Source organism: Aulonocara sp. 'chitande type north' Nkhata Bay, linkage group LG14 (genome assembly GCF_057382095.1).
Source record: "Aulonocara sp. 'chitande type north' Nkhata Bay isolate Kocher_YH1m ecotype deep benthic linkage group LG14, A_spYH_male_GT1.1, whole genome shotgun sequence".
Lineage (NCBI taxonomy): Eukaryota > Metazoa > Chordata > Actinopteri > Cichliformes > Cichlidae > Aulonocara > Aulonocara sp. 'chitande type north' Nkhata Bay.
In genome coordinates this window covers 19,284,326-19,312,177 of record NC_141357.1, presented here as the reverse complement: position 1 = coordinate 19,312,177, position 27,852 = coordinate 19,284,326, and the positions used below count along the sequence as shown (strand labels likewise).

The 27,852-nt window shown below is 43.0% G+C and overlaps 2 protein-coding genes and 1 non-coding gene across 7 annotated transcripts in view; all 3 read right to left on the bottom strand.

The window, feature by feature from the left end:
- Positions 1–9,156, bottom strand: part of arhgef17 (Rho guanine nucleotide exchange factor (GEF) 17) — a 64,713-nt gene extending 55,557 nt beyond the window's left edge. Inside the window, exons 1-2 of the mRNA XM_086261406.1 lie at positions 8,914–9,156; positions 3,416–8,780 (exon numbers count right to left, since the gene is read on the bottom strand). Of these exons, the coding sequence (XP_086117532.1) occupies positions 3,416–8,674 (5,259 nt within the window). The 5' untranslated portion in view covers positions 8,675–8,780; positions 8,914–9,156. The remainder of the gene's footprint in view (positions 1–3,415; positions 8,781–8,913) is intronic.
- A 2,687-nt stretch (positions 9,157–11,843) lies between these two features.
- On the bottom strand, positions 11,844–26,978 carry p2ry6 (pyrimidinergic receptor P2Y6). 5 transcript variants are annotated; one of them, XM_086261404.1, is made up of 5 exons: positions 26,732–26,961; positions 21,253–21,323; positions 16,716–16,755; positions 15,874–16,310; positions 11,844–14,741 (listed from the first exon to the last, which is right to left on the bottom strand). In XM_086261404.1, exons 4-5 carry the CDS (start codon positions 16,299–16,301, stop codon positions 14,069–14,071), a joined length of 1,101 nt encoding a protein of 366 aa, XP_086117530.1. In that variant the 5' UTR covers positions 16,302–16,310; positions 16,716–16,755; positions 21,253–21,323; positions 26,732–26,961; the 3' UTR covers positions 11,844–14,068. The 5 variants fall into 5 exon arrangements, with proteins under 5 accessions (XP_086117530.1, XP_086117531.1, XP_086117527.1 ...); XM_086261405.1 differs by lacking the exon at positions 16,716–16,755 and having other exon boundaries at positions 26,913–26,978; XM_086261401.1 differs by lacking the exon at positions 16,716–16,755.
- trnaa-agc (transfer RNA alanine (anticodon AGC)) lies at positions 20,118–20,190 on the bottom strand. Its single transcript has one exon. It is a non-coding gene; the product is annotated as a tRNA-Ala (tRNA).
- Positions 26,979–27,852: the final 874 nt, after the last annotated feature.

Genomic DNA, 27,852 nt, shown 5'->3' with positions numbered 1-27,852 from the left:
TGTGAGTTCATAATAATATTCCAGGTGTAAAAAGACAAAAAAATGTGTTGTTTTTGTTTTTTTGGCTGTCTGAAGTAAAACCTATAAGTGGGAATAGCCCAAGAAAAAGATCCGTCAGAGGGAGAGTATTAGATTCCATGTGGGTGGCCTGATATAACAAAGTCGGTCATAAATCTGGAGTTATAAACACTGTGCTTTTAGACCTAATCCATGGAGAGCGGAGCACAAACCAATCTCTATGCCTCTTTCCTTCTCTCTTACTATATATCCTCGTTCGCTTCTCCCATTACCTCAAAAACCCACTTCCTCTATAAACTTGGCTGGCCTCATCAATAGGAGAAGAATGAACATCAGAGTTAAGAAATGTATTTCACGCCACAGTGAATCGCGGAACAAGTAAAGTCTGTCCACAGTGTGCAAGAAGTACACAGAAGCATGAACGATTTGGAGTTGGCATCCTTTTGAGTCCAGACTGTAATTTGTCTGATTACACGCACCAAACAGCATTTAATTACTGGCCAAAACTGACTTTGGGGCTTTAAATTGCTTAACGCATAATGACGAGTACCTACAACCCAAATGATCCTGCAGAAGCCTTCTAATAGCCGGCCCACATGACCAGTGTGCAGCTCTTTTGGGAAAGTTAAAGACGGTTACGTAACATGAAGCAAAGGGAAGATGGGCCACATTCCTGCTGCCTGTTAAAGTGAAAACTACTGCAGCTGTAGGAGAAACACACACACAGACACACACACACATCCAGGAGGACTTACAACGCATTTCTTGGAGGCAAAGACAATATTTATGCCTCATCTGACCTATAAAGTGCTACTCTATACCAGAGAAATATGAATTTTACCCACACTGGGTAAGCTGTGGTTACTTTTTCCAAACATTTAATGAAGGACTTTACCAATGCATGATCAAACATGTTCAGTTTCAGCCATAAAATTTATATCTGTCAACATAATATTATAATGTTGGTCAAGATTCTCTCATAGCACTGCCTTACATGAAAATCTGGACATCTGCATAAATATCAATAAGATTTGTCCCCAGGCAGTTTCAGTGTGAGGATCCAAACGTTTGTCAAACATGTAAACTTTAGAGTTTAAAGGTTTCCGCTTTAGTGAAGAAAAAAAAAAATAATAATGGTTATATTAAGATTTTACATTTTACTCACCTCTGGTTCAACAATAAACCAGCCTTTTCCTACCATCTGCTCCCATTACCTCTCATTCCTTCACTCCCCCCGCCTCCCTTCCTTCCCTCCATTTCCCTCCTCTCCCTGTTCTATTTTGATCCTGTAACTTTTTTTAAAACCAGAAAGTTTCCTTCCAACTCTCTCCTTTTTTTGCTCCCTGCCTTCCTCTCTCCGTCTCTCTCTACCTGACACTTGGCTCGCCTGCCTGCCGTGCACCAAGACAAAACGTTATGACCTCACTTCGGTGCAATGTTCCAGAGAGACATGGAGAGACAGAGCAGCGAAGGATGAAATAACAGGAGGTAGAAATATAGAAGAATTGGCATTAAAAAAAGATAAGTGGAGATGGGATGAGGGTATAAAGTAGAAATGCAGCCTGGAGAAAAGAAAACAGCTATGATTGGCAACATCTGGATGTGGACGGGAGAAGAAATGGGGACTGGAATGATGCAAAGGGGCACGGGAGGAGGAGGAGAGGAAAAACAACAGAAATTAATGGGAGATTTTGATGTCAGGAAACTGCACCATGGCTGAAATAAGCCATGTCTCCAGAAAAGGAAAGAAAAACGCTCCTTCTTCCTCCCGTTCTTCATCCCTCCCTCGCTTTAGGAACTTGCCTGCGATCCATTTTAAATTGGCACTGTTGTTATTACATTCAGTCCAAATCTCTCTCACACACAGAGCACCAGTGCTGCAGGACCCTAAACACAGTCACCTGGCAAAAGTCTATGCTCTGAAGATTTGGAGCAAAAAAAGAGGCACTGACATAGTCCAGACGAACAACATGCATGGGCTCACACATACACAGGAGTATGACTAAAGAGGATAAAGAGAAAAACAGTTTTATACGCATGCGGGCGACACACAAATAAGAGCGCACCGGACACAATAACATGCACATAGCCAGTACTGCTGGAAGTCATCAAACCCTTCAGTTACTGCAACAACTTCCCTTTTCCCTAAACCCATTTCCTGCCCGATGAGGGTCACTCGCCAGCCACTGCTGCTGTCGCTAAGGACAATCGATTGCAAACAAATGAAGAGCAAACGTAACTGATGCAAATATTATTATCAGTGAAACCAAAAACAGCCCTGTGGACTGGATGCTGAAGCCGTGGAGCCGCACGCAAAGCTACATAATTGTTTGTTTTGAGCAAATAAAAACAACAAGGCTCAGATTCCTGAAAAACAGACACAGCGACAAATCTCAAGTAACCACAACAGTCGCTATGATAAGCAGCTGATGATGTAAGAAAACTGAAGTCTCGGACGTTAGGCCTGCACCTTCCTGTCCTTCCAGGCCTCAGACTGCATGAGGTGTGCTCTAAGCAAGAGCAGCCATGTATGGCAATCAGTGACACACACGCACACACACACACACGCACACACACAGCTACCTTTAAATTGTCTACTCAAATTGAGTAGAAAAGCTCCATATAAGTACCATTTTTCTTTAAAGCTTTCCTATGTTCCCTTCAGTTTCTCTTGACAGTTAGTAACCTTTATATTCCAATGATACAACAAGACAGACGGTCTCTCCCGGTGTTTAGACAGAAATAAGCAAATGTAACATTACATCAAACATCCACACGCATAAACCCAGTCTGTGTTTGGGAGAACTGTTTATTACATCCCCCCTCTATGATTCTGGCACGGAGACAATCGAAACTGGATGAAACAAATAAACGAAAACAGACTCGGCGGGCTTCAGTCCATTCCTTAATGCCTTTTGTCTGCAATCCGTTTAATCAAACTAATAACATCCTCTGATGTTTGTTTAAACACAGCTCAGCCTATAATGGCTTCTGTATTGTAAGGTCTGCGTCCAAACATGCTCCGAAACTAGCTGTACGGGTCCCGAATGAAAGCGCTTCATAAAAGCAGAGATACACACAGGCACTGGGTGCAGCTGCACAACTGTGAGAGCAATCCATAGAAAATAAATGTTCAATATTCTACCAAACGTTTCTCACGCTACATCTGTGCTACCTCGAGTAACAGGGAAACAGTGAACCTCCAATTTTAAAACATAAAAACTGAAAGTGTGTGTCTGTGTGTAATACTGTGTGGTGTTCATGGCTTCTTTTTTGCAGCTAACAATGGCACATTTATATAATTGTTCAGGGAAGTAGGTGAGCATTTGAGGTTAGATTATCCAAACTCAAAAGATGTCAGGTAAAAAAAAAAATCCATGAATGAAAGGTAACTCACCACTTTAGGCTTGGCTCTCTGTGGCGTGGGCGCGGATGGAGCGTCCTCCTTCTTCTGTGGTCCGGCTTCTGCCACCCCAGTGGGGCTGGTCTCGCTGGGTCCCTCTGAAGCTGACACTGCGCAGTGTGCTGAAAGCCCTCCTGGGCCCTCGGGGTCCCTTTCAGAAGTGCTCAGATCAAGGATGTATTTCTGCGTCACATCCTCCAGCGAAGGGGCCTCATCTCCTGAAGGCCTGCTTCCGGGCGGGGGTTCTGTAGCGGATCGGACGGCAAAGTCTACCTCCTTGAGGGGCTGGAGTTGTGGAGGTGGGGAGATGGGGATGAAGGTGGTGGGCTCGCTGGTGTGGCGGGCATGCTTGGGTATGGTTTTGGGTTTGGACTGCAGTGGCAGTGGGGAAAGAGGAGATGCGAGCTTGGTTTGGTCGCTGCGGTCCTCGTGCACCTCTGAGCCCAGCTCCGCCGGCTCAAATGGATCCTCAGGAGGGGAGAACGTCAACCTGTTTGGACGTTTTCTGGTGGGCCGACGATTCATTCTGGGAGACAGAGCTCCGGCTAGTTTAAGGTCAAAGTTAAACTTCTGGACCTCGTCCTCTTCACCTTGGTCTATGACATCACCATCTTCATCATCGTGGTATTCGGAGGGAGGGGTGCTTTCCGACAGGGAGCGAGCCTTTGTGACTTTATTACTGTCATTCGGCTGCTGATGCAGATGCGCATGTTTAGGTTTAACTTCGGGTTCCCACAGTTCCTCTCTCTGCTCGCTCAGGATTGGCTCGCTGCTGGAAGGTGGAATCTGGCCCAGGTGCTCCAGCTCACTGATTGGCTGAGTGCTGCCAGTCTGACCTCTGCACTGAGGGTCATTTTGAGAAATAAAAGGGGCATCACTACGGCGACTGGGGTCACTGAATGACTTCTTCTTGGGGGCTTTGCCATTGCTGTGCTCATCTGCCATCAGTCTGTCCATCGCACCTGGCTCAGCCACAATGTTCCTGATCACCCCACTGTAATCCCGAATGGCGTCATCACGGAGCCCGCCATCACTGCAAACTGACAGGTCACTGGCCACGCTGCCTTTATATTCTGACAGCGTGCCCACAGAAGAAGCTTCTGGAGCACCTCCCCCTCCACCTTTGACAGACAAGGATCCTAACAGGTTGCTGTCCACAGAAGAAAAGTTGTTGTTCCCCTCTTCTGCCACAGAGCAGCGCCGCTGAGGCATGGGGTCACTGAGAGAGCGGTAGACTGTAGACTCGCCATTTCCCACAGCTGATCCTGTTGTTGACTCTGCATTGCTGCCATTACTGGAATCAGAGCCCGCGTTACCAGAGGGGGAGAATTTGCGCCTTCGACGGACAGCGTTCGGGGTTGCGGGGGTTTCAGATCCTCCCCCTCCTCCCGCAGTGGCTGCTGACCCCCCGGCACTGTTACCGTGGATCCCCTCACTGACGTTGGCAATACCAGCAGCAGTGTTCTGCTCTGTGACAAGGCTGTCGTTCTCAGCCACACGGGCAGGAAGAGCCACAGTGCGAGGCGCGCTCACCTCATTCAGACGATTTGCACAGCTCAAGCTGTTCTCTGTGATCTTTTCTCCCTCCTGCTTAAACCCGTCCCCCTCATGGAGCGCAGACTGCTTCCATACAGTGACCGGCTGCTCTAGCACATCCCATGCTATTCTTGACCCCAAATCGACCCCTTCTGAGCCCAAGTATGACCTATCCGAGGGGTCGCCGGGTCCCGTCTCAGGCTCCGTCACAATCCCTTCATCTGTTAAACTCGACTCAGGGCCCGAAAGTTCATCCACAGAGCGGTCGTAGAACACGCTTTCATCCGAATCACCCTTCAGCGTGACTCTCTCCAGCTCTCCACTCTGTCTCTTTGACTTCTCCCAGTACTCTGTGCCCCTGCTGTTTAGCTTCTCCATCTGCATACTTTGTTTATCTCTCTCACCCCTCTCCCTCACCTTGTTCTCACTCTCCCTCTTATGTTTATCCTTGTCTTTTGTGTTCTCAAACCTAGCCCCTTGATCTCTCCTTGCCTCATCCTTTATGCCCTCCCCAGCCTTCTCCATCTCCTCGATTGTTTTCTTAAACTTCAAACATTCAGCCCTAGAAATACTGTCACTTCCTCTTACAGCGACACAATCCTCGTCATCATCTTCCCTCGTGCTCATCTGGCAGATATCTCTAATGACCTGTCTGGCTTCCTGCACATACATGTCATGCACTGGCATCGCTTCATCATCATCAAAATCACCATCAAATCCATAATCCCTCATTCTGCGCCCTCTCCCAACCCTAAAATCTCCACCATCACTTTCTACTTCCCTGTCTGACACCACCACCCTCCCTCCACTGCTCTCTCCATCCGAATCAAGCCGCTGCTCAGAGGAGCTCCTCTTTGTGGGGCCGCTTGTCAAGTAACACCTGGTGGCAGGAGCAGGTTTGTCTGAATAAGTAAAGGATTTCGCACGCCGCAAAGTGGCTGTCAGGTCTTTGAGAGACGGGCGACGCCCTGAAGATAGCAGGGTCCCGCCGTGAGCCCCTGAACCAATCCTATACACTGATGATGACCCCTCCCCAACCCCTGATCTATCCCCTCCACTTGATTTATGCACCCTCAGACCCGGCAGGTCAGATTTGAGAAAGCTTAAGAGCGTCATAGTTTCTGAGGTGATATCAGGGTTGGATGTGGATATCTGGTGTTTCTCATTATCACTGACCCTACCTCCTGCTGTGACTTTCCTTAATCCCACGTTCTCACCACCTCTCTTCCCTGAAGATAACCCACTTTCTCTGGCAAGTGCACTAGGCAACGGTGTTACAGCTGGCACAATCTTGGGGCGCACACGCACAGGGGCACGGGAGAAGTTGTCCCCATGGCCGAAGCTCGGGGAGCGGTACATGGTAAAATTCCCATGGTAAGTTTTACTCAACACGGAAGACGCCGCCGCTCTACTAGTGCTACCTTCTGCTCCCCTCGTATTAAACAACACATTAGCTGCACGGTTGGCACAGCCAGCCAAGTCCTCCTCTTTCAGTGTCTCGGTGCTTGAGTACCGGCTGCTGCAACGTGACTCGCCGGGGCTGGACAGAAATGGGGGTATGCTGACCTTTGACACTCGCGACACACCCGGGAGCGTCACTGAGGTCACAGGTGAGGTGATGCGCTCCCACTGCTGCACCCTGGCTCTGTGACTGCTGGGTTCTCGTGCCGAGTGGCTCCGGGTTACCGCCCCGCCAAATTCCCCTCCAGTGTTTTGCTGGTGCTGCCTCTCTAGGTGCTCCATCATCACGGCCGCATCACTGTCACTGTCTTCTGATTCGCCATCATGATCGTCGTAGTCATCACGGCCTGTTATTAGAGCAGCCCCGCTGACTTTCTTCTTCTTCCTCAGCGAGCGCCGGCGGACTGCCTCTCGGCAGTGGGGGCCTAAGGAACCAGGACTGTCCTCCTCGCTGCCTGAAGACCTGCCAATGGCCTTTGTGCCCCACCAGCCATTTTTACTGTGGGATAAATAGCTGCCTGCTCGCTCTGTCTCACCCCTCTCTCCTGCCCGGTAGGAGACAGACAGAGAGGGCTTATAAGAAGCACTCCAACTGCCTCCTCTTTTTCTCCTGGTCTGCTCCTCCTCTTCGTCTCCAGAGCTAAACCTCCAGCGGGAGCTGAGGGGAGAAGCAACTTTCGCTGGGTGTGTTAACTCAGTGGAGGGAGCTACAGTGGAGGAGGAGGAGAAGGAGGAGGCGGTAATGGCTTTATCTGGAGCTGGAGCAGATGAGAGAGAGGAGGCGGAGGGGGCTGGAGCTCTAGAGGAGCTATGTAAGGAATGTAAACTATCCCTGGGCAGCCCGACCCCCTGTCTATCCCTTCTCTCCCTCGCTGTCGGCTGGTGAAGAGAGGAGGAGCAGGAGGTGGTGTCCGAGCTCTCCGATCGACTCCGAGACGAAGCGGGACAGGGTTGAAGGTCAGGGTTAGGGTCAGATGTCAAACCTGTCGATCTGGGGGCCTGAGCCGCCGCCTCAGCGCTGGGACTATGAGACCTGTATGGAGATGATTTAACCCCGTGGTAGCGACCACAACTGCTACCAGAAGTGTTTCTGCCAGACACTCTGTTACTCTGACTGCGCGCCTCTACGTCTGCCTCCTCATCATTTGAGTGCCGAGAGCGGTCGGCTTTGGAGTAAAAGCACAAACCATACGTTAAAGTCTCTTTAGCAGCACCGCTCTCTCTGCTCTGTACTCCAGCTAGGCACTTGTCATGAAAGGGCAGGTCACAACCTTCATTAGCTGAGCTGCAGGGACACAGTCTGTGTCTCTCAGAGCTGCAGGTGAGCTCCTGCAGGTGGCCTCGGCCAACTGCCTTTAAATCCTCACAAGCTTCAACAGTCTTGCCCTGCTGCAAAGGCTTGCTTTTCCTCTCATCAAACAGCTGCCTAATTTTAGTAACACTGGGCCACTTGTCAGAGTGCAGGGGGTGAAAGTCAGTGTAGTGTGTGGCGTGATAACTTCTGTGGGCTTTGCAGGGTGGAGGAACCCCTCTACTGCTAACATCCTCCTCTTCATCTGGAGTCAAAGTCTTTGTGAGCTCAGAAGGAGGTGCATTAATCTGGGAATAGTCTCTCTTACCCGACTTGCCGCCGCTGTCGCTTGATAAACTTCTAAAAATCCGCTTGTCGCTTTTCCTGTCCGAGTCTGAGCCTGACACAGAGTCGGTGCCCGAGTGAAACTTAAGCGCCTCTGCTGTTGCGCTGTCACTGTCCTGGAAATATCCACCACCGACACCGCCGCTGTCCTCGTGAAAAGTTTTCCCAGGTGGAACCCTGTCACTCCTGGAGCCTCGGGCCCGGGGAAAAGCGCTGCTCCCCCGCGTGTCCGCTGCACAGTCTCCCGGCGAGGCTGTGTGCGTCCTGGCGGAGCCGCTGCTGTTACTCCTCCTGCTGTTGCTGAACTTCTCAGTCAGCTCGCGGATGGATGGAGAAATGAAGGAGAGAAGAGAGGGAGAGCCTCTCTTTGGCTCTGCGGTTAGGAGGCTGGCGGTGGTGGCAGAGATTTTGGAAACTTTTCTTGACACACTGACATTACGCGTCGTCGTCGTCAAGGGCTGCTCTGCTTTGCTGGGCTCCGGGGGAAGGGCGACGCCAACTGCCTCCAAATCCCCTGATTTGTGTGGCTGCTCTTCCCTCCTGTTGGCGACCCAGGGCCCCAGCTTTCTGAAAGAGACGCTGCGATACACAGCCGCATTCTTCTCCTCGCTTTCTGCCATTGTTCATGTCTTTTGTTACGGCTCTCACACACGCATTGGAAACTCCACGGGTAGCTGTTACACATCCAAGCACCTTTTCTTAGTTGTGGTCCATCTGCAGTTTAACCTAACAGCAAGAAAAAGGGGGGAAATGAGTGCTGGCAAAGCTTCATATTGCTCTGTAACGAGGTTAGTTAAGTGATAAATAAAGTGTTCAGTGAGTAAAGTAGCTGAGTGTTGCCCTCTTATCAAAAACTTACATGTTGTCGACTCCCGAAACCGTATCCGTGCCAAGTGGGAAAGCGATACAAGTTTTTTTTCTTCTTCTTCTTTGGCCCCAAATCTTCACAAACACAACTTCTCCATTGTTTTCCTCTCACTGTTTCTAAACGTGTGCCCATCGCCAGGCACGGGCCCTGCGCATCATTCCCTAATAATTCCCAAACTGTTTATGGACTCCCTGTTTTGGCATGATTTGCTTTTCCGTGACTTATGTTGTTTTTTGCATGTAAATGCCTGAGATAGAGGCAGAGAGGGGGGTGGCTGGGCGGGACCAGGGGTATAGGGGCAGTCATAGCCCCCCTCGGGGATTGAGAGGAAAAGCTTTTTTTTCCCCCTTTTTGATAGGAGAGGGGATATACTGTGGACTAACAAGATGTAATTATAGCTCTTTCCCTTGCGAAAAAAAACCCCAACACACACACACACACACACACACACACACACACACACACACACACAATTCTAAGTGTTTTAGACACTCCAAAATATTTATTATTCAATACCTACAATTTGGACTTGCAACATCTTTATGAAACCTAAAGGATGTCAATGAAAACATAGGTGCTGATTTCCGAGATGCATTCAAGGTGTTACGTTTAAAAATCAGCCTTCAGGGGTAAAAAAAAAAAATTCACAAAGGAAGCCAAAGAGTTTGAGTTACTGCACAGCTCCAGCAAACTTTGGTGTGATGGTGTTTGTGAATTACTGTGTCAGCATTCAGGGGGAGCTGTTGGTGTGGTGGTGGCAGGGAGGATAAAAGTTTTCACTCGTGCACAATAACCCCTCTGTGGTGCTTCCCATGTGGCTGTCTGGTTAACAGGTCCTTTTGTTCCAACGGGGGGATTCTGTTTCACAGGCTGTGAGAAAAGTACACGCTGGCTGCAGCGCCCCCTAAAGGCTCACTCGTAACACGTCAGGTCAAAGGTGGAGGTTGATGGAAGAACCCAAACGAGCCCGGTGAGGTCAGCCCATCTATCTGTGATGGCATGATGCATTTAAATTGAGGTCATTTAAATTTAAATGACCTTGCAGGGTCCGAATGTGATTTGGATTGAAAGGATTTTTGGAGTTTGTTTGATTGTTTTTGTGTTTGTTAATGTTTTTTTTTTTTAAATCCCAGCAAGAAACATTTTCAGGAAATCCCCATCTGCCTTAGTAATTCACTCCTAACCAACCAATTATTTTCTTTAAACACAAACAAATAGGAAGAAGCAGTACTGATACAGGAATTGAAACATTTCTTAATAATTCAGACTAATTCTCTATTAGCTCAAAATCTTTAAGAAAGTTTGTTTGCTTTTTGTTTTTGTTTTTTTAAAGGTTCTCCAAACTTTTGCAAACTTGTTAGTTTTTAAAAAAAAAATTAATTGTATTTCAAAATACACAATATTCTTTTCTGGTGGAGCACCAGTGTGTGTTGAGTTTTTGTTCTGTAAGTTTGTTTGTTTGTTTTTTCACCAAAACCACAGCATTTACATTTTTATTCTAGCTTGTAAAAGTATGAGGTTCACTAATATTTATTTTTATGTCCTTTTGGATACAAACAGCATTGATCTGGTTCAGATACACTTCTCACATTTCTTCACACATTTTTTCCATCTCTCTACACTGCTGAACACCGAATCAGAGTTCCTTTAACTTGGAAACTGAAGAGGAAACTGCAGCGGGTGGTGAGGGCAGCAGATCGGGCAATTGGCACTTCACTAACCCCCCTCAGAGACATCTATACTGGCAGACTTCAGCAGAAAGCCAGCATCATCATCAAACACCCCTTGCACCCTGGACACTCACTCTAGGTGCAGTGACTCCCAAGCTAGGCGAGTGGCTCCAGCAGAGCCCGGGAACAACATCGGAGATCTCTGTCCAGAAGAGCGCAGTCCTGGGAACAGCTAAGATACTGCGCAGGACCCTCAAGCTCCCAGGCCTCTGGTAGAGGACCCGAGCTTGAAGGATTAACCGCCCACAGGGGCGAGTGGGGAATTTATTTATTTCTTTTTATATGTAAGCATGTATGTGGAAATATGTGTGTATGTACGTACGCATGCATAGATGCATGTATATATACATATATGTATGGGTGTATCTGTATGTATGCAGGTGTATGAATAATTTGTACATATCTTTCTTGTGTAAATGTAAATCTGTCTGTGTTATTATGTAAATACTTACTTACGCTATTGTGTATTTCACACGGAGAGATGCCAAACTGCCTTTCATTGTTCTTGTAACAGTGACAATAAAGAGCTATTCTATTCTAATCTATTCTATACAGCTAATACTGGGCCAGATCCCCTTTTTGTCTTCAAAACTCTTTGTGCTAACCATTAGCGGCTAATGGACTGCAATCTGGTGACTGCGGAGACCGTTCAAGTACAGTGAACTCACTGTTGTGTTCAAGAAAACAGAGATGATTTTCACCTAGAGACCTGCTGCTCACTGGATATTTCCCTTTTTTCAGTTCATCTCCTATAAACCCCAAAGATGTTTGTGCAGGAAAAATCCCAGCAGATCTTTAGTTCCTGAAATACACTTAAATCACCTTTTTTGCCCCATTCTGATGCTTCGTTTGAACTTCAACAATCTACATATGTAAATACACTGCGTTGCTGTATTGTGATCGGCTGATAACGCACTGGTGTTACCTAAAGGTTGAACAGTAGCGTGTAAGCAGATCACAAACTCTTAGATGATGTCTTTTCAGTCATTTGTCACATTATTTAAACAGCTGTCATCATATAATCATATGGATTCAGAAGCTACTGGCTGCTTTTTTATATTCACACCTAAGGTTTGAATTCAAGTTCTGCCTAAACTGAACGCTTGAAGTTAAACTACAGTAAAAAATGGGAAAAAAAGGAAGCAACACAGTCTACTCCCTCAGTATTAATATATGATTGTGAAAACATCGTGTTTTTCATGGCTTTTAATAGTTTCAGTTAGTACGACATGGCAACAATCAGAAACACAACACAGAAAATTAAGCATCTGTACAGCAAAAAAAAAAACAAAAAACCCTTCAGTTTTAGTTTTTCTATCAACATAATTACATGTCTATAAAAATAAAAGACCATTCCCATTATTCATTTGTTAGGGAATTTGATAAAAATAACTCTTCTAACTAATACTGACGTCTGGGTCTCAATAGATGATAGATGACTGTGACATTCACTTTTTCTAAAGTACAACACACACATATTACATGACTATTGTTACTATGCACAGATACACATGAGCACACATTAGGAAACTGAAGCACATCACCACCTCATACTGAGGTCAAAGCTGCACATTCACATTAGACTGACACGTACAACAAATACTTAAAGTGTTAACCTGTTACAGGAGCTTCAGAGCAATACGAGTTGAAAGCCGTTTTTCACATTGTCATTTCAGAATTTAACAACATACTGGTCTCAAGCTGGCACAGTCTAGTGTAACATATGAGTTTGGCTACTCTGAAATCTTCTGGTTAACACAAATGTCACAAAATTATTAATCACGTTTATTTCACTCCACGGTAAGTGCATTGTTTGTCAAGAGCTCGTCACAGGGCAAAGACTCACTGTTTAAAAACATGACAAAGGTGCTCACTATGAAAGGCAGGTATGACATGTAAAACACAGGGCACATTTTTACAGTAAACATCAAAGTACACATATGTACATGCAGGCATATGCCATCTACATTTATGTTCATTTCATGAACATTTTAAGTCACCAGATCACGCAGCTGACAACCTACATCATACAGCTAAATCACGTCAAAGCAGCGCTAAGTACTAAACATTTCATATGTACAGGAATCCCAGTTAGACTGAAAAGATTCACACACTCATAAAAAACCACAGAGTTAATTTAATGCCCTTAACTCCACAATCTGCCTCTATCTTTACCTTTAAATGACTTTTAAAAAAATAACTGAATTAAACATATAATTTAAACTGATTTCCTTCATTTGCTGCAGAATTTATAAGTACAAGACAAAGATCAGTCAGCAACTGACGGCCTATGTCAGCGCGCTGTGAGCTGCACATTTAACGGTTTTCTTGACAATGTTTTATTTGTGACTGTAAGATCTGATACATGCTAACATCACTACTATTATGACAGATGCTCCATTCGGTAAAGTAAATCTGCTTGGCATCTTTCTTGGCCTTCAGACAACAATTCTGATGGCTAAAGATCCAAACGGGACAGGCAAAAAAACCCCCAACCTATTATGACAGAGGCAGTGGGGCTACAGCAGTGGCGTGCACACACCATCCAGTGGTTAAAACCCGCAACAGCAGCTATTACGACATGGATAATGTAGAAACGCATCACTTTCAAGGAAAAACAGAGCTACAGACCTTCATTGGAACGCATAATACTCCACTTTTAAATCAGTGAACATAAACTTCTGTTTTTTGCAGCCTCTGTTTGCAAAGTATACCCCCAACCCCACCTATTCTATTCTAATTCTATTCTATTTCAGTTCCTTTCCTCAGACTAGTGCAGATTCAACATGCAAGCATAAACACCACCAAAAAACAGTGCCAGAGAGGATTTTAGCCTAGCAAGTTCAAATGAACTATTTTCTCCTTTCCTCAACTGCATCTCATTCCAGCACGATGCATCTCTATCGTAACACCTCGCATAGATACTAAAATTCCCCAATAATTCAGTAGTTTCAATTTAAAGTACACATCACAGTGTGTTAAACAATGCAAAAAAAGGGGGATTTCAGAAAAAAAAAAGCAGTGCAGTGGAGCTTGAAAGTAAACATCACTTATGTACAGTGCAGGACATTTTCATTAGAGGATTACAGTATTCCCCATCCAGAGTTATAAACCAAAATCTATGAATTCGCACAATCAAATACACTCACAGTCAGTGTGATAATAATTCCCAGTTCAAAACAATGCAAGCAGGACATTGTCAACATTTTCCATTCACACTGCATTGAGTCTTTATAGGGCACTTCAGATGGCTTCTTCAGACTGTTATTAAACACATTTTTTAGTCACTAATAGCTGAAAACCTCAAGGACAACAGTTTACTGTAATAAGAGAAGGAACTTCAGAAAAACAAGGTTAGAAAACGAATCCATCTCTGTGTTTTAAATCTTAACAAGGCTTCAAGGAGCACTGTTCGCTCACACGCTGCTGCCTTGGCTCTTTAGAGTGGTGACTCTGCGCACGAACCTCCTGGTGCTCCGGCGGTAGCGTGGTTGCGTGAAGTAAAACAGAATCGGGTCCAGAAAGCTGTTCATGCTGGCAAACGGTCTGGTGCTCTTATAGATGATTGAGAACAAGTTTCTTGTTGTGCAGGGAGCATTGGGCAAGGTGCGCACCACCAGGTACAGAGTCTTTGTGAGGTGAAACGGGAGGAAGCTTACGCAGAACACCGCGGCTACAATAATGATCATCCTCACCGCCCTGTCTCGTTTATCCCCAGGCGCTATGGAGACGCCCTGGTAGGACACTGGGCGGCAGAGGATGAAGGCCATCTTGCAGTAGCAAACCATCACGCCTATGAAAGGCAGCAAGAAGCCGAGGCACGTCAGAGCCATGCCGTAAGGATAGTAGTCTACCGAGCGCCCTGGCGTGCTCAAATCGTAGCACACGGTGCGGTTGCGCTGTTGCCCTGTTGCTGCAAAGTGGAAAGTTGGCGCGCACAGGGAGCCAACCACCAGCCATACTAATCCGCAGACGCACCACACCATCTTGCGACCGCCCTGCTTGTGCCACACCGAGAGAGGGTGGCAAATGGCCAAATAACGCTGCACACTGATGCAGGTCAGGAACAGGATGCTGCCATGGAGATTACTGAAACAGGAACACAGAGAAGAAAATGTTGTTGAGCTGAATATTATCACAATCCATTTGTATGTTCTGCAAAATCAAAGTTTTTCTTCAAAAAAGTGCTTTTATTAAGGGACCTTCAGTATAGCATTTCTAAACTATTTTTTTCATTTCTATTTGCACATGATAACAGAATTATTTCAGAAAAACAAGAGACCCTGCTTATATTTGGAGAAAGAAGGGCAAGAATTAGCAGCAAAACTGGGTCTTCCCTTTGTCAACTCAAAACATATGTTGCTCCTGGTGAAAAACGACTTCCTGAAGACTAAAGTAACCATTAGTGACTGTATGGTGAACTGAAGACCACAGTCCATGCCAGAGGACTATAAAATCTGGAGGAGCTTGAGAGATTATCCAAAGAGGAATGAGCTGTCAGTGTGTTCCCAAAGTGCTTTTAACATCATCTAACAGAAGCTGAAACCACCTCCCCAACAGTGTTTCCTATGATTGTGCTCATTGTTTTTCCAGCACAAAATCTGGCAATAATACCCCTACTGAGGACTATTTCCACCAAAAGAAGATTTGTGCTGGTGGCAAAACCAAAACCAAAAAACCCCCAGATCAAGATCAAAGTTGCAGAAAACAGGAAGAATTCCCACAAGACATGTAGCCAACAGACTCTGTTCCCCGTGATTTTTCTTCAAATCCCAACTTCTGCTACTAATGGCATCCGATGACCATTTCTCAAGAAAGTCCAAATGTAGTCCCGTTCTCAAAGGGCAACTGTGTGTGAGCACTAGCACTATTTCTGCATCTGCATTAGATACCTTGCCATGTTCAAAGGTTTGGAACTTCTTCCATAAACTAGTTTTCATGCTTTACACACCCGTTCACGTCACACTTGTGCGCACTATAATGCAAAAAAGTACATTTTTTCCAGTATACTTAAATATTAGTGTCATTGTCTCCATTCCCATTACTTATCACATCTCAGATCCAATTTTCTTTCCCATTCCTGTCCAAAAATAGGACAATTCACATAATAACACTGTGGCACATATCACTTGCATACACAGACCTTAACAATGAAAAATTAATTCCCAAAAATTACATAATAAAATCTGAAAAATGAGCCAATAATCAACCATGAACCCACCTGTAGAACTGAAACCTGACCATCTTACAGGTAAACTCCCCAAAGGGCCAGTAGTCATGACTCGCATAGTTGTAGATGAGTAAAGGAAGTGACATCACATACAGAAAGTCGGCTATGGCCAAGTTGAGCATGTAGATGTTGTTTCTGGACAAATTGGACCTCTTCCTCCATATCTTCAGTATGACGGTGGCATTCAGAGGAATCCCAAGCAGGAAGACGATGGTGTACACAGCAGGAAGTAAAATGCGCTTAAAGTCTTCCTTGTAGGTGCAGCGAGGGTTAACCGCCCCACTAACACTGCTGATGTTACTGAGAGCGTTAATGAAGCTGTCTGCTGGGTAAAGCTCTGTAGGGTGTGAGAGCAGGTCCACTAAGGAAGTTTTTGAGTTGAGGGCTTCTGTGGGGATGGTGCTGAAAGAATCTGGCATCTTCACATTCTGGAGGAGAGAGAGAGAGACGGGTGAGACTTGGTAGCAAGATTTGCTCGAGATCAAACACGATTACCGAGCTATTGTATTTGATGGAGTACAGACAGAACGTTATAGGTCTTCTTATTATTAGTTGTCTGTGGTGTACAAACTAATCCAGGAAGGCACACAAACAGCCATATTCAGCTTGGCCAACACTGTAGGAGGAGCAGTTCTCTCCTGCTCGTGTATAACCTTGACCTTGAACACAGTTTGGCTGAAAAGCCATTAGGTGATCACTGTGTGCAAATTTCACTAAATTCTAAGAGGAGTGGATGGACGAGTGCCATCACATCACATCATCGATTATTTTGCCGTACAGGCAAAAAAATCAACATTTGTTTTGGATGTAACGGCACACACACACAGCCTTACCTAGAAGACAGACTCCTATTGTTCCCATTTGTCGATTTAACTGGGAAAACACATGAAAGCAATGTTTCTATAGCATGCCACGATTAGACAAATGAAACAGAAAATATGCAAGAAAACAAATGGATGAAATAGAGAGAGAGGACAACTCTCCACCAGAGGGCACAAGAGATCTGCGTCTGTGTTATATCCTCCAATATTACACAAAAGCAGTCACCTTGAGCCCTGTGAACACAGGACAAATACCTCATAACCCGACTTGAAACCTAATAATCTCCTGGGTGTGCTCACTGTAAAAAGGGCTCACTTTGTATTTACGAATACATACGACAGACTGTAAGAACTACAACAAAATAGGTGCTACAGTGAAATAATCATTTAATCTCTCCATCATTTTCTGACAAGTGTAGACCAAGACGTTTGGTCAAGTTTGGAAATGAAAACCACTGCAGACTGTCTGATCTCCCACTCACATTTCGCAACGTCTGGAACAGGCCCACTATACACAAACAGACTTATCAATGATCTTAAATATTCTTCTGCCTTACAACATCAGTCATATCCACTTCCCTCATGGCAGCAGGCAGCTGAGTAAGTGATCTGCCTAAGACACTTCCTCCAAAGCCCGGTGCTTCCTCAGACTGTTACTCACTACATTTCACAACCAACCAACCAACAAGCCAACCAACACCCTCGAGCCTGCGTCTGTGCTTGTGTGCCAGAGTGTGTACATGTCAGGTATCTCTCAAAGCTGCTTAAAAAACTGTCTTTAGATGTGTTCAAAAAAAGTGTTTTAGGTGAACTCCTCTGTGTGGGTGCGCAGATGTGAACAGAAGTGACGCACAATTTTATAACTCCTGGCACAGAAACTGAGGGAGAGGAGGTGAAGGGAGCAGTGTGCCAAAGGACCACTGAGCATTTATCTGCAAAGATGAATAGAAAACGTTGTTGAGGAGTGCTCTGCAGTCTGTTTTATCTGCTGATGACTCATGCACGACGTACTTCAGATCAGTAATTTGGTTGAAAATCAACTCCGCAAAAGGCCTTGAAGCCAAAATTCTTGGGTAACCTGAAGCACAAAGACCCTGAATTAAGTCTGTAGCTGTTTTCATGTTAAATAAAGTCTGATTTTCATGAAACGCACTAAACTGCAGCACCGCAGAAACAGTCATGGTCCTAGGGCTCTTGCTTTTGCCACAGAGGAGGCTCTATTACTCATCTTTATGTTCAGGCTTGCTTTTAGACGCCTCGCAGAGCCTGACCTGAATAAAACACAATGAAATGTGTAATAGTTTGAGCAGTAGCTCCTGTTTGTGACATGTGTTGGTGCTCATAGTTCATTATTAACAGAACAGTTCAAGGACAAGCAGTAACATGAAAGCTAAGCTATAATTCATTTTACAAAAGAACTAATCAGCTCATTGCCACATTTTCCTTCTTTAGCAGTACCGCAATCTTTCAGACAATACGGTAAGTATAGAGAAAGAGAAGCACACATCCTGGATCCTACAAGCCCTAGCAAGCAAACCACTGGTTTCAAAGTAAGAACTGAGATGTGAGAGGCCAATAAACCACTGATTCCCATGCTGAATATCTGCACCTTTTAGGATAAGTATTGTGGTGGAGATGATTTATGTATCAAATAAAGCCAGATTATTTTTAAAAGGTTTTGGAATAGGGGGCAAATAGAAGTAAAAGCTCTTTCTGATCTATTCATGTTCAGGGCTCATGTCAAAAGTTGTTTCTAGAAAAAAGGGAAACAGATGTTGTGATTTAGTGAAAACATGGACAAGCATACTCGATATAAAGACGAAACTCAGCCTGAACTCTCCTAGGGAGTTTTCTTGTAACTTCTTTATTATTACTAGTATTAGTTTTTCCCAGTTTAGGTTGCCCTTAAGTTTTTGCATTTGCTTAGAAGCTTTTATCAGCCACAATCAATCGGCTCGCTTTTTCTTAAGATTTCTGTTTCATGCCTTTGTTTGTTCGCGTTTAGGTCTGCACCACAATCCCTACTAGGTCTGCATCAGCGGACAGTGGGAAAGGCAATCCGTGACTGATAGTGTTTCATTGCATGGGCAGTGTGTTTGGTTTCACTGTCATGCTGAAAAATGAAGCCATTCTAAATAAGACGTTTTCCAGATGGTAATATATGGTGGATTAAAATCTGATGGTAGTATTCTGTGACCATAATTCTATCAATTTTAACAAGATCTCCAACACCTCTGGCTGAAATGCAGTCCCAAACCATGACAGAGCCTAATTAGTTTATTTAGGCCAATTCCACCTGTCCAATTTGCTCACATTTTTAAGGACACAGTGAACACTAGTTTGAACTAATAGCTCTTTACTAATCACCTCATTGGTGCATTAATACTATTTTATGCCTTTCAATCTTTGACATTTCTCATAGATTCAACTAAAGAAATTGGAGTAAATTATGAGTTTCTGCAACAGGCTAGAAACAAAGTGTTTAAAGAAACAATTTTGGTGCTTTATGAAATTTTCTATCACATGTAGACACAACACTGGTTCAGTCTCTTGAGTTGGTGCCTTTTTTATTCTTGAATGCTTCATAGGTCAGGGTTAAGTCACTTAAACAAGAAAACAAAAAACATTCTACTGAAAATGATCAGAAACAAGGACTGGAATGAAAATGAGTGAAAAAGCAGCCAATGTCCAAAGAAAGACCTTTAGAAAGCCAGGATAACTGCCTAAAAACTGCCTAAAAAATGGTGCTACATTTTATATGGCATAACCCAGAGTAACACGCGCCAAAGAGTGCTGTTGAAATCTGAAGCATGCACAGTGTGTGTGTAGCTATAAAAATGCAAGCATTCATGCCTGTGAGTGAGCCTCTAAATTTGTTACCCTTTGTTACCATTTGAAAGTTTCACTGAGATTTAAATCTCATTTCCAAGACAGACTTGGCAACGATTTCAGGGTAAGAAGTGTGCTCCATTTATTCTAAAATAACCTATTAGTTTATCAATATAAGGAAATATTACTAAAAACACTAACTTAAACGAACAAAACTTCACTCACTGAACTTCCCTAGTACATGTGAAGCTAACATAAACCTGCTCAATACGCGTTCTCTTTACATCCTTCCTGAAAAGATTCAGTCATTTAAATGGTGCAGTAATTGGACTATTTAGAGATTTTGAGACCAAATCCTGATATGTTGTCGTCTTTATTGTAATTTTTTTTCCAGCATGCAGATACAGTGTATCAAAGTTATAATGTAAATGGAAAGATAAGCTGACATTTAAGGTTATCTGCACTACCAGGAGAGGAAAAAAGAATTACAGAAATAATACAGATGCTGTTTTCAGTGCTAATAGTAAAGAAAACTCTTACCTTTAAAAGTATTTAATCCAGATTGGAAAAAAAAAATAAACTTGTTGGAGAATGCGGGCATCGATCCCGCTACCTCTCGCATGCTAAGCGAGCGCTCTACCATTTGAGCTAATTCCCCTTCATGCTGTGTGCTGCAAAAATAAAGCCTTTAGAGGCACACACCCACAGCCCTGCTCACTCACGTAATGTGACCAGTTAATGACAGGGACACTTTCTCTTTGCGATACACACACCCTCACAAACACCCTGCTGCATACTCTCCACCCTGAGGACTGCCAAAAGGCTGAGCTGAGCAAGTCACACAAGGTTATTTATAAACCATGACTGCAAGAATGTGACTGCTACACTCAGGACAAATATAGGAGATTAATAATTCATCATAACAAAGCCGTAAATCAAATGACACCTAGACTGCATTAATGATTATTCTGCATGTGGATATGGTGTCAGGACCTTTGAACTTTGATTAAGGTAATGCAAGGTAACTCTAACTACGTCAATATCACAAGTAATGACTGATAGCAGAGCCCAGCTTATATTTAAACCACGTAACCCGGAGAGTGCACTTACTGCCTTAAGGCTCTGCGTGTGTTTTTATTGCGGTACTATGAAAAATGAACATGACTGTGTAATGTAAACCAGCAGAACTTTAAGGTTCCTCTCGGTGTTACAGAAATTTATGAGGTGTTTTAAACTCATTGTTTGGTTTTGGTGTTTAGGCCAAGAATAGAACTAGAGACACAAAGTCACTAACCAGATGTGTAATATGGCAGAAATCTCTACTAGGAGTAAGTGGAGCCAGAAGAAAAACGTCATAAGCCAACAAATGTCTGATTTGTATGTGCAAACATGTCCGACATAAATTTTATATTAAAATAATGTTATATACAAATCAAAAACGTGGTGTTCCTACTATTATTATTATTCTTAATGTATGTTTCTGTCTGATCCACAGATAAAACTCCAAAGAGACATTTGGAGAGAAGAGATAATGGATATGTTTCCGTGGACGATTCTTATATAGCATTTTTCTACTCTACCTAAGCACTCAAAGCGATTTAGACTATGTGCCTCATTCACCAATTCACACAAGCACTTTATTCTCTGCTTTTTCCTACTGAAGTGCTTTCTATCTAACATGCATGCTATGACGGAGAGCAACTTGGTGTTAGTATTTTACCTAAGGATATCTGGCATGCAGACTGGAGCAGCCAGGTGTCGAATAGCCAACCTTCCAAAGAAGAAGAAGTCCTACAAAAATAAATAAAAGAATGTAAAAATTAAAACACGTGAAACACAAAATCGTGCCCAGCAAAAACAAAAAAGCTTCATAGCTGGTGAGCTTTAGAAACATTGACCTACAGAATGCCTAATTAAAACTGGCAGATAAGGTGACATAAAGAGTTATACTGCCGTGCATGTAGGAAGGCTATCTCTCTATCATTTAAATGAACAGAAAAGGGAGATTTAGAGGAGAGGACAGCAAGCAGGCCACAATTAAAGTCCAATTACTTTCCCATCTCCGATCTCTAAAGTCCCTGGAGACCCTAATCAATGATTCATGCCCGCTGCCCCTCATTCAGTCCCGTGCTCGGTTGTAGTTAATTGGGGAAACAAAATGACGAGCCAGGAAATCGATATTAGTATCACACATGAGTATACGCGCAGTACAATCACGTCTGCAGACGCACACTGCAGCCCTACCTAGCAATCAGGAGCAAATCTACAGTAAACAAAACAGAGTAAATTCAGGAGCGCAGTAGGAGTACAATAATCAACTGTACAAACTAATAGCATGACACAGAAACACACAAACCTTCCACATATCAGTGTGATCAACATTCAGGTCACAGCCCTCTATTGTGGATTAGAAAAAAACAGACTGCGATAATTATCGCTGCTAATACGGTGCATGAAGACAGGAGACAGGAGACGCTTTAAACTAATCAGCTGCACCATAAAGAGGACGGGTGATAAGCAAAGCTGGTGTTCCATCAAAACCGCACTACTTGCCATATGGTCACAAAGATAATAAAAGCGTTTCTTGTTGCATGTGACATAACTATACAAATCATTTAAACATTCAGTAGTGCAAACAAAGATATTACTGCAAGGCTTGTGTAGAAAGTCCCCTTCTGGCCAAAGTTAACCAAAGCATTATACCACATTTTTCACTAATGAAGTGGATAAGACTGCAGCTGATAACAGATGGCATTCTCATAATTTGCCGTATCTTGCAATCAAAAACAGGCTAACGATGTTGTTGTTGTAAGTATGTCATTAGATATACAGAGAGAAGGTCATACAATATTTCCTACAACTTTACTGTGTGTCAGCTCTTTGGTGCACAAAAGAGGTCTGATGAAATAAATGTAGTGCCAGGACAGTAGGGCACTGGTCACTGAAACTAAAATTTTGAAACACCAAAATTCTTTCTTCTATGATTAATCTGAATCATCACTCTTACTTAATTGACTTACGAGAGCAAAACGTGTTAAAATTGACTTCTGTTTAGGGTGAGGGGCTTACATGCCACACTCATCAATTGCAGAACAGTCCAAAAGTCTTGCACCACCGCTTTCTTTACAACAGACTTTCCGACGCTTGCTGCTTTTTTTACTCATTTCCAGTCCATCCTTGTACCTGACCAGTATCAAAGGAATGTTTTTGGTCATTAGCTACATAACACTGATCTGTGAGTCTTTCAAGCATAAAAAATTTGCATAACTCAATGGATCAACCAGTGTTGTGTCTATGCAAAACAGACAACTTAGCCCTTTTTAGGCACTTTGTTATGAGCAGACTGCCACAAAGGTGTGTCATTGGTTCCAATTTCTTTAGAAAATTGTATCTTTTGTACCAACAAGGTGATTCTCAGAAACTGAACAAAAACTATTTAGAGCAGATAAACAGTATCAGAGAGTCATCTCCTTAACAAATAAGAAAAAAGCCACACAGACAGAGAGAACATGGCAAACTCCACACAGAAAGGCTCTAAATGGTGATTTAACCCAGGACCTTCCTTCTGTCTGTTTGAATGCTTTGATGAGCACAATGGCAAACCTTGCCAAGCTGCTGAACTAATCAAAGAAAAAAATAACAGCAAGCAAGCTGAACGACATTTCACAATAGTTTCTCTCTTGCTTTTGTCCTTCAGCACATATATTGTTATAATAATAATGACTCACTGATAATGTAAAAGTACCCCAGAAATGCATAAATATTTTTCTGATGCATGTTTTTGTTCTTGAGCCGCTATTAGTCACATTTAATGTTGTGAGAATAACATGTTTTTACTGATCTTGAGCTCCAGTAGCTGTAATGTCTTGGTGCACAACTTGTGTTGGGCAAAAAAAAAAAAAAAAAAGAAGCTTAGCAAAAGCTCAACAGGCTGGTAAGCAGCAATTAGTCTGTGCCCCGTGGTTGCTGAAGTCATGTGTTTGTGCTGCAGAGGAGATGGAAATGCAGATGTGGTGAAAGCAGAGTCAGTAAAGCACAAAAAGAGAACAGAAACAAAAAAAAGTCTTTACTGACCGATCACCCAGTGCATCTGTGACAATTGCTGTGAATTGCACAACAAGTTTTGGAAACATTGGCGGTAATCTTTTTAAAACCTACTCAGGACAAAGACATTCGATTTATTTTGAGACATTCACATTAAATCACCAATTTGGCTGGTATGTTTATGATGGCTTCCATTAAGCTTGTGCTTGTTTATTCAGTGAGATAATGCTGAGGGCCACTTAACTTCATTTGATAAACAACTTCAGCCCTAAATTTTCTGTCTACCAGGTTTTCTGCTTCTCTAACTCTGCGGCTCCAACACAGAGTTATGTTAATCTGCTACCCGGCAGACAAAACAGAGGCTCAAACAGTGCCTCTCCACTAAAAACACAGCAGCCATGTCAAAGCCCTGTGGCGACTGAAGCAGATAGCCTGTCTAAGTGATTGTTGGTTATTACGTCAGCAATATGACAACTTGTTTTTACTGGATCCGAGCACAGTTATGCACATTCTAGAGAGACATAACAAATACAAGTTATAAACCTCACATCTGCAGTTTTTTTATATCGTTTTTTCATACCGTTTATAATCTTTTACTTGCTTTGCTTACTTCGAATACGATTTACAACAAGATGTTTTTGAAGTTATCATGGTTAACAGCAGATTTATTAAAGAATGTTTAAACAGCTTTTTACGTTGCTTTGACATAGCAGTATGAGTCTTTGGTCTTGAAACGTTGTACTCTCCTGCAGCATGGCCGACAAATTTATAGAAACAACTGATTGCTGAGAACATACTATTCCTTTTTTAAAAAGGTCACTATTAAGGGTGTCTGTCCTGGGGCACATGATGTATTGCAGGCTGTTTATTAATCACAGGGTCAGTAGTTTGTGCTCCGGTGCCTCTAGTCAGCACTCTTAGGCATGATAGGGAACCCCAAATTGCTCCTGATGCATCCATCAGAGTGTGGTGCTTAAAAGGCATAGCAAAAAACAGCTGGTTGAACGTGGCTAACAGTAAAAAGCAATCACTTAGAGTAGAAAAGCTAAATAAGTACCCATCTGTTTACCATAACTATAGCAAACAATCAAGCAAACACTAGATTGTTCTTAGTAATTTTTGATAAAGCTTAAAATTAGAGTTGGATCAGGTGACCCTGGGCCCCCCATTAATTAAGCTACAGTATCCCTAGGCTGCTAGGGGCCAATTATTATTCATCTCTGTCTGTCTTTCATAATGTGTCTTTTCTCCTGTCTTCCTCACCTAATCTTGCTCCAGTTGCTTTGTGAAGCCTGGTTCTGCTCTAGGTTTCTTTCTGTTAAAAGGGAGTTTTTCCTTCCCACTGTCACCAAGAGTTTGTTCATAGGACCTCATATGACAGTTGGGGTTTTCTCTGTATTACTGTAAGGTCTGTTACCTTACAATGACGTGACTGTTGTTGTGATTTGCTGCTAAACAATAAAACTGAATTAAATTGCTATCAAATGGTCCAACTCAGTGTAACCCATAAAGACACCAGGGGCAACCTTTGGAGCTGAAAATTAAGGCAAATACCAAAGTAACAAAAACTGTATTTCCTTTAATGGCTACTACAACCTGGCACCGAAAGGGAGTCAGTTCCAATGCACTCCATGTTAAAATTTGTAACGTTACATCATTGACAAGCATATTTACAGCCTGATTTTTTCAAAATGTGTTGCTCTCTGTAGATAGTTTTCCTAGTGGGTGATTTTTTAAACTATCCTAAACTGCTTGAATGTTGGAATTAAAGGTGTGGCTGTTTTGATTGACAGATGCCCCACAGAGGACACTGTCAGTGCCACACACGCGAGAGAGAGGAGGAAAAAGGAGAAGGACAGCCATCTGCAGCGGCAGTCTTACACAAATTCCCCGTCTCTTCCTCACAGTGAAAAATAAAGCATATTAATTTACCACTGGAGCCAGATCACTGCAGCTGCCCACAGCATCAGTATCATAATGGACGGGAACTTGTAAAAGCTGTTGTTGTGTGGTCTACCAAAAAGTGATTTCTGGTATTTGCCAAAAGTGACTGTCAGTATTTAAACTGTTATAAATGATTTTTTGGCCTATAAACTTTTGTCAAACATATCTCTAGTGAATGATATCAAGCCATTTTAAGCCAAACTGTCTGCCATCAAGTTTTGGCAAATCAACTTTTATATTTCCATTGTTTATGAATGTAAAACTCTCACTGACATCAAAAATTTCTTTTTCAAAAGGGATCAGGCCAATAGGGGCAGCAGAAATTGCAACAAATATAACATAACGGTTATATAAATATATTTTAAGTAGCTGAAAGGACTGAATTGATTATAATGTAGAACACAGAGCATATACAATAACGCAGAGTCACAAAGATACTTACAAAACAAGTATTTTTTGTTTGTTTTATATGCAACACCTGTAAATCCTGTTGAGTGCAGACTATTAGATAAACACTGGAAATCAGTTTTTGGCACAAGACTGGGATGGTGCGTTTTTGGCTTCATTCTGTATGATCTCCTAAACTTCATAATTTTCTACAAACTCCATAGAGATGCTTGAACAAATATTCTCACCTGGTTTGTTCCCCATAAATCATCAGAGTCCTGGGACGCATACAACATGAGTGGATAATGATGACAGCGTCTTGCTCGAGGGCACGTACGTCCTTGTTTATTTAACTATCGTAATGTAAGAGAACGTGAGAGTATTTTTTTTAAGGAATTTGATTTAAAATGATGAAGAGAAACAGGAAAGGGGATACAACTGATCTGATGTTATCACACCAGACGAGCTTAATAAGTGCACTGACTGCACCAGTCGCCGGGGCTTTGAGGTGCAGGACACAGGACATGTCTTACTCCAGCACCACAAATAACACAGCTACCAGCCTTCGTGACTCCTTACAGCTGCTTATTTTAGCACCACAGGAGCCCCTGCTGGGACATCTGTGCGCCTGGACGAATAATAACAAAACTACACAAATGTAGTAACAAGCTACTATATCTCAGCAGCTAGAATTGATTGTTATACACGGCAGGTCAAATTCATATCGCGATAATTCCCCAGTGGGAATAATACTTTTTAAAAAACATTCCTTTAGTCGCTAGCTGCTGAATAAAGCAATAAAACTATAAACAAACTGAACTTACCCTGAATGAAAAACGAAACAAGTGCGACAACATCAACAAGTTGGCCACTCGGCCATGGCAAAGTGCTGCTCCTCGGTGATAACAAAGAGCTGGGAAACGGACTGTTGCCGGTAAAATAGCAGGTTTAAGGAAACGCCGTGCTGCTAGGTTCGAATTCACCGCTTATCTGTCCCGTACCTACCTGCAGCGGAGCGGCGAGCTGCTGCACACTTTACACGCCGTATAACTGCCACGCACGCGCAATGAGTCTTGCGCCACCTGCACGAACAAAGGGAACGACTCCAGCGACAGCTAACGTCTCGCGCCTTTAGCCGGTGTTGTGCCAAAAAGTGATTGTCTGCCAAAAACTGATTTCCAGTGTTTCTGTGTATTTTTTATGTGTAATATCTTTACGTATGTTCGTAAATAGACTTCGGTGAACAGGGGATACAAAGGGGTTACATAAAGAATTAAAAAATTATCTGTTTTTTAAGTATCTTTACAACTTGTACTTACATTATAACCAATCCGGTCCTTTATCCCCACTTAAAATATTTTTACAGAACTATTGTAATATTTGCTGCCATTTCTGCTGTCCTGTTGGGCAACTTACTCTTACAAAATACATTTTTAATGTTAATGAGATTTTTTTTACTGCATAAATAAAGGTTATATAAAAGTCGCTGCCAAAAACTGATTGCGGCTTGTATCTTGCTACACGAATGTTGTTTGTGGCTCAAGATGACTTTATGTCATCCATAAGGGATGCATTTGACATATGTTTAACATATTATAGCCCAACAAGTTACTTATAGCAGTTTAAATACGAGCAATCAGTTTTTGGCAAATACCGGAAATCAGTTTTTGGCAGACAATCACTTTTTGGCACAACACCGGCATCACGTGTCTGGTTTCTTAAACAGACGTTACAACGCTGTTGCTTTCAGTGGGTGTTTTAAAATCACCTAAAAAATAAAGCAGTTGCAGTGCTGTGAAAACCATCGTGATTTTTTCATATTTGCATATTTATCACATTTACCTTACACTACCTTTTCCTACAAGGCAGGTCCTACCATTAATTAAAAATGATAAACCTTTCTTTATTAACCATTGCTTAAAAAGCCATCTCTACTTGCAGAGCA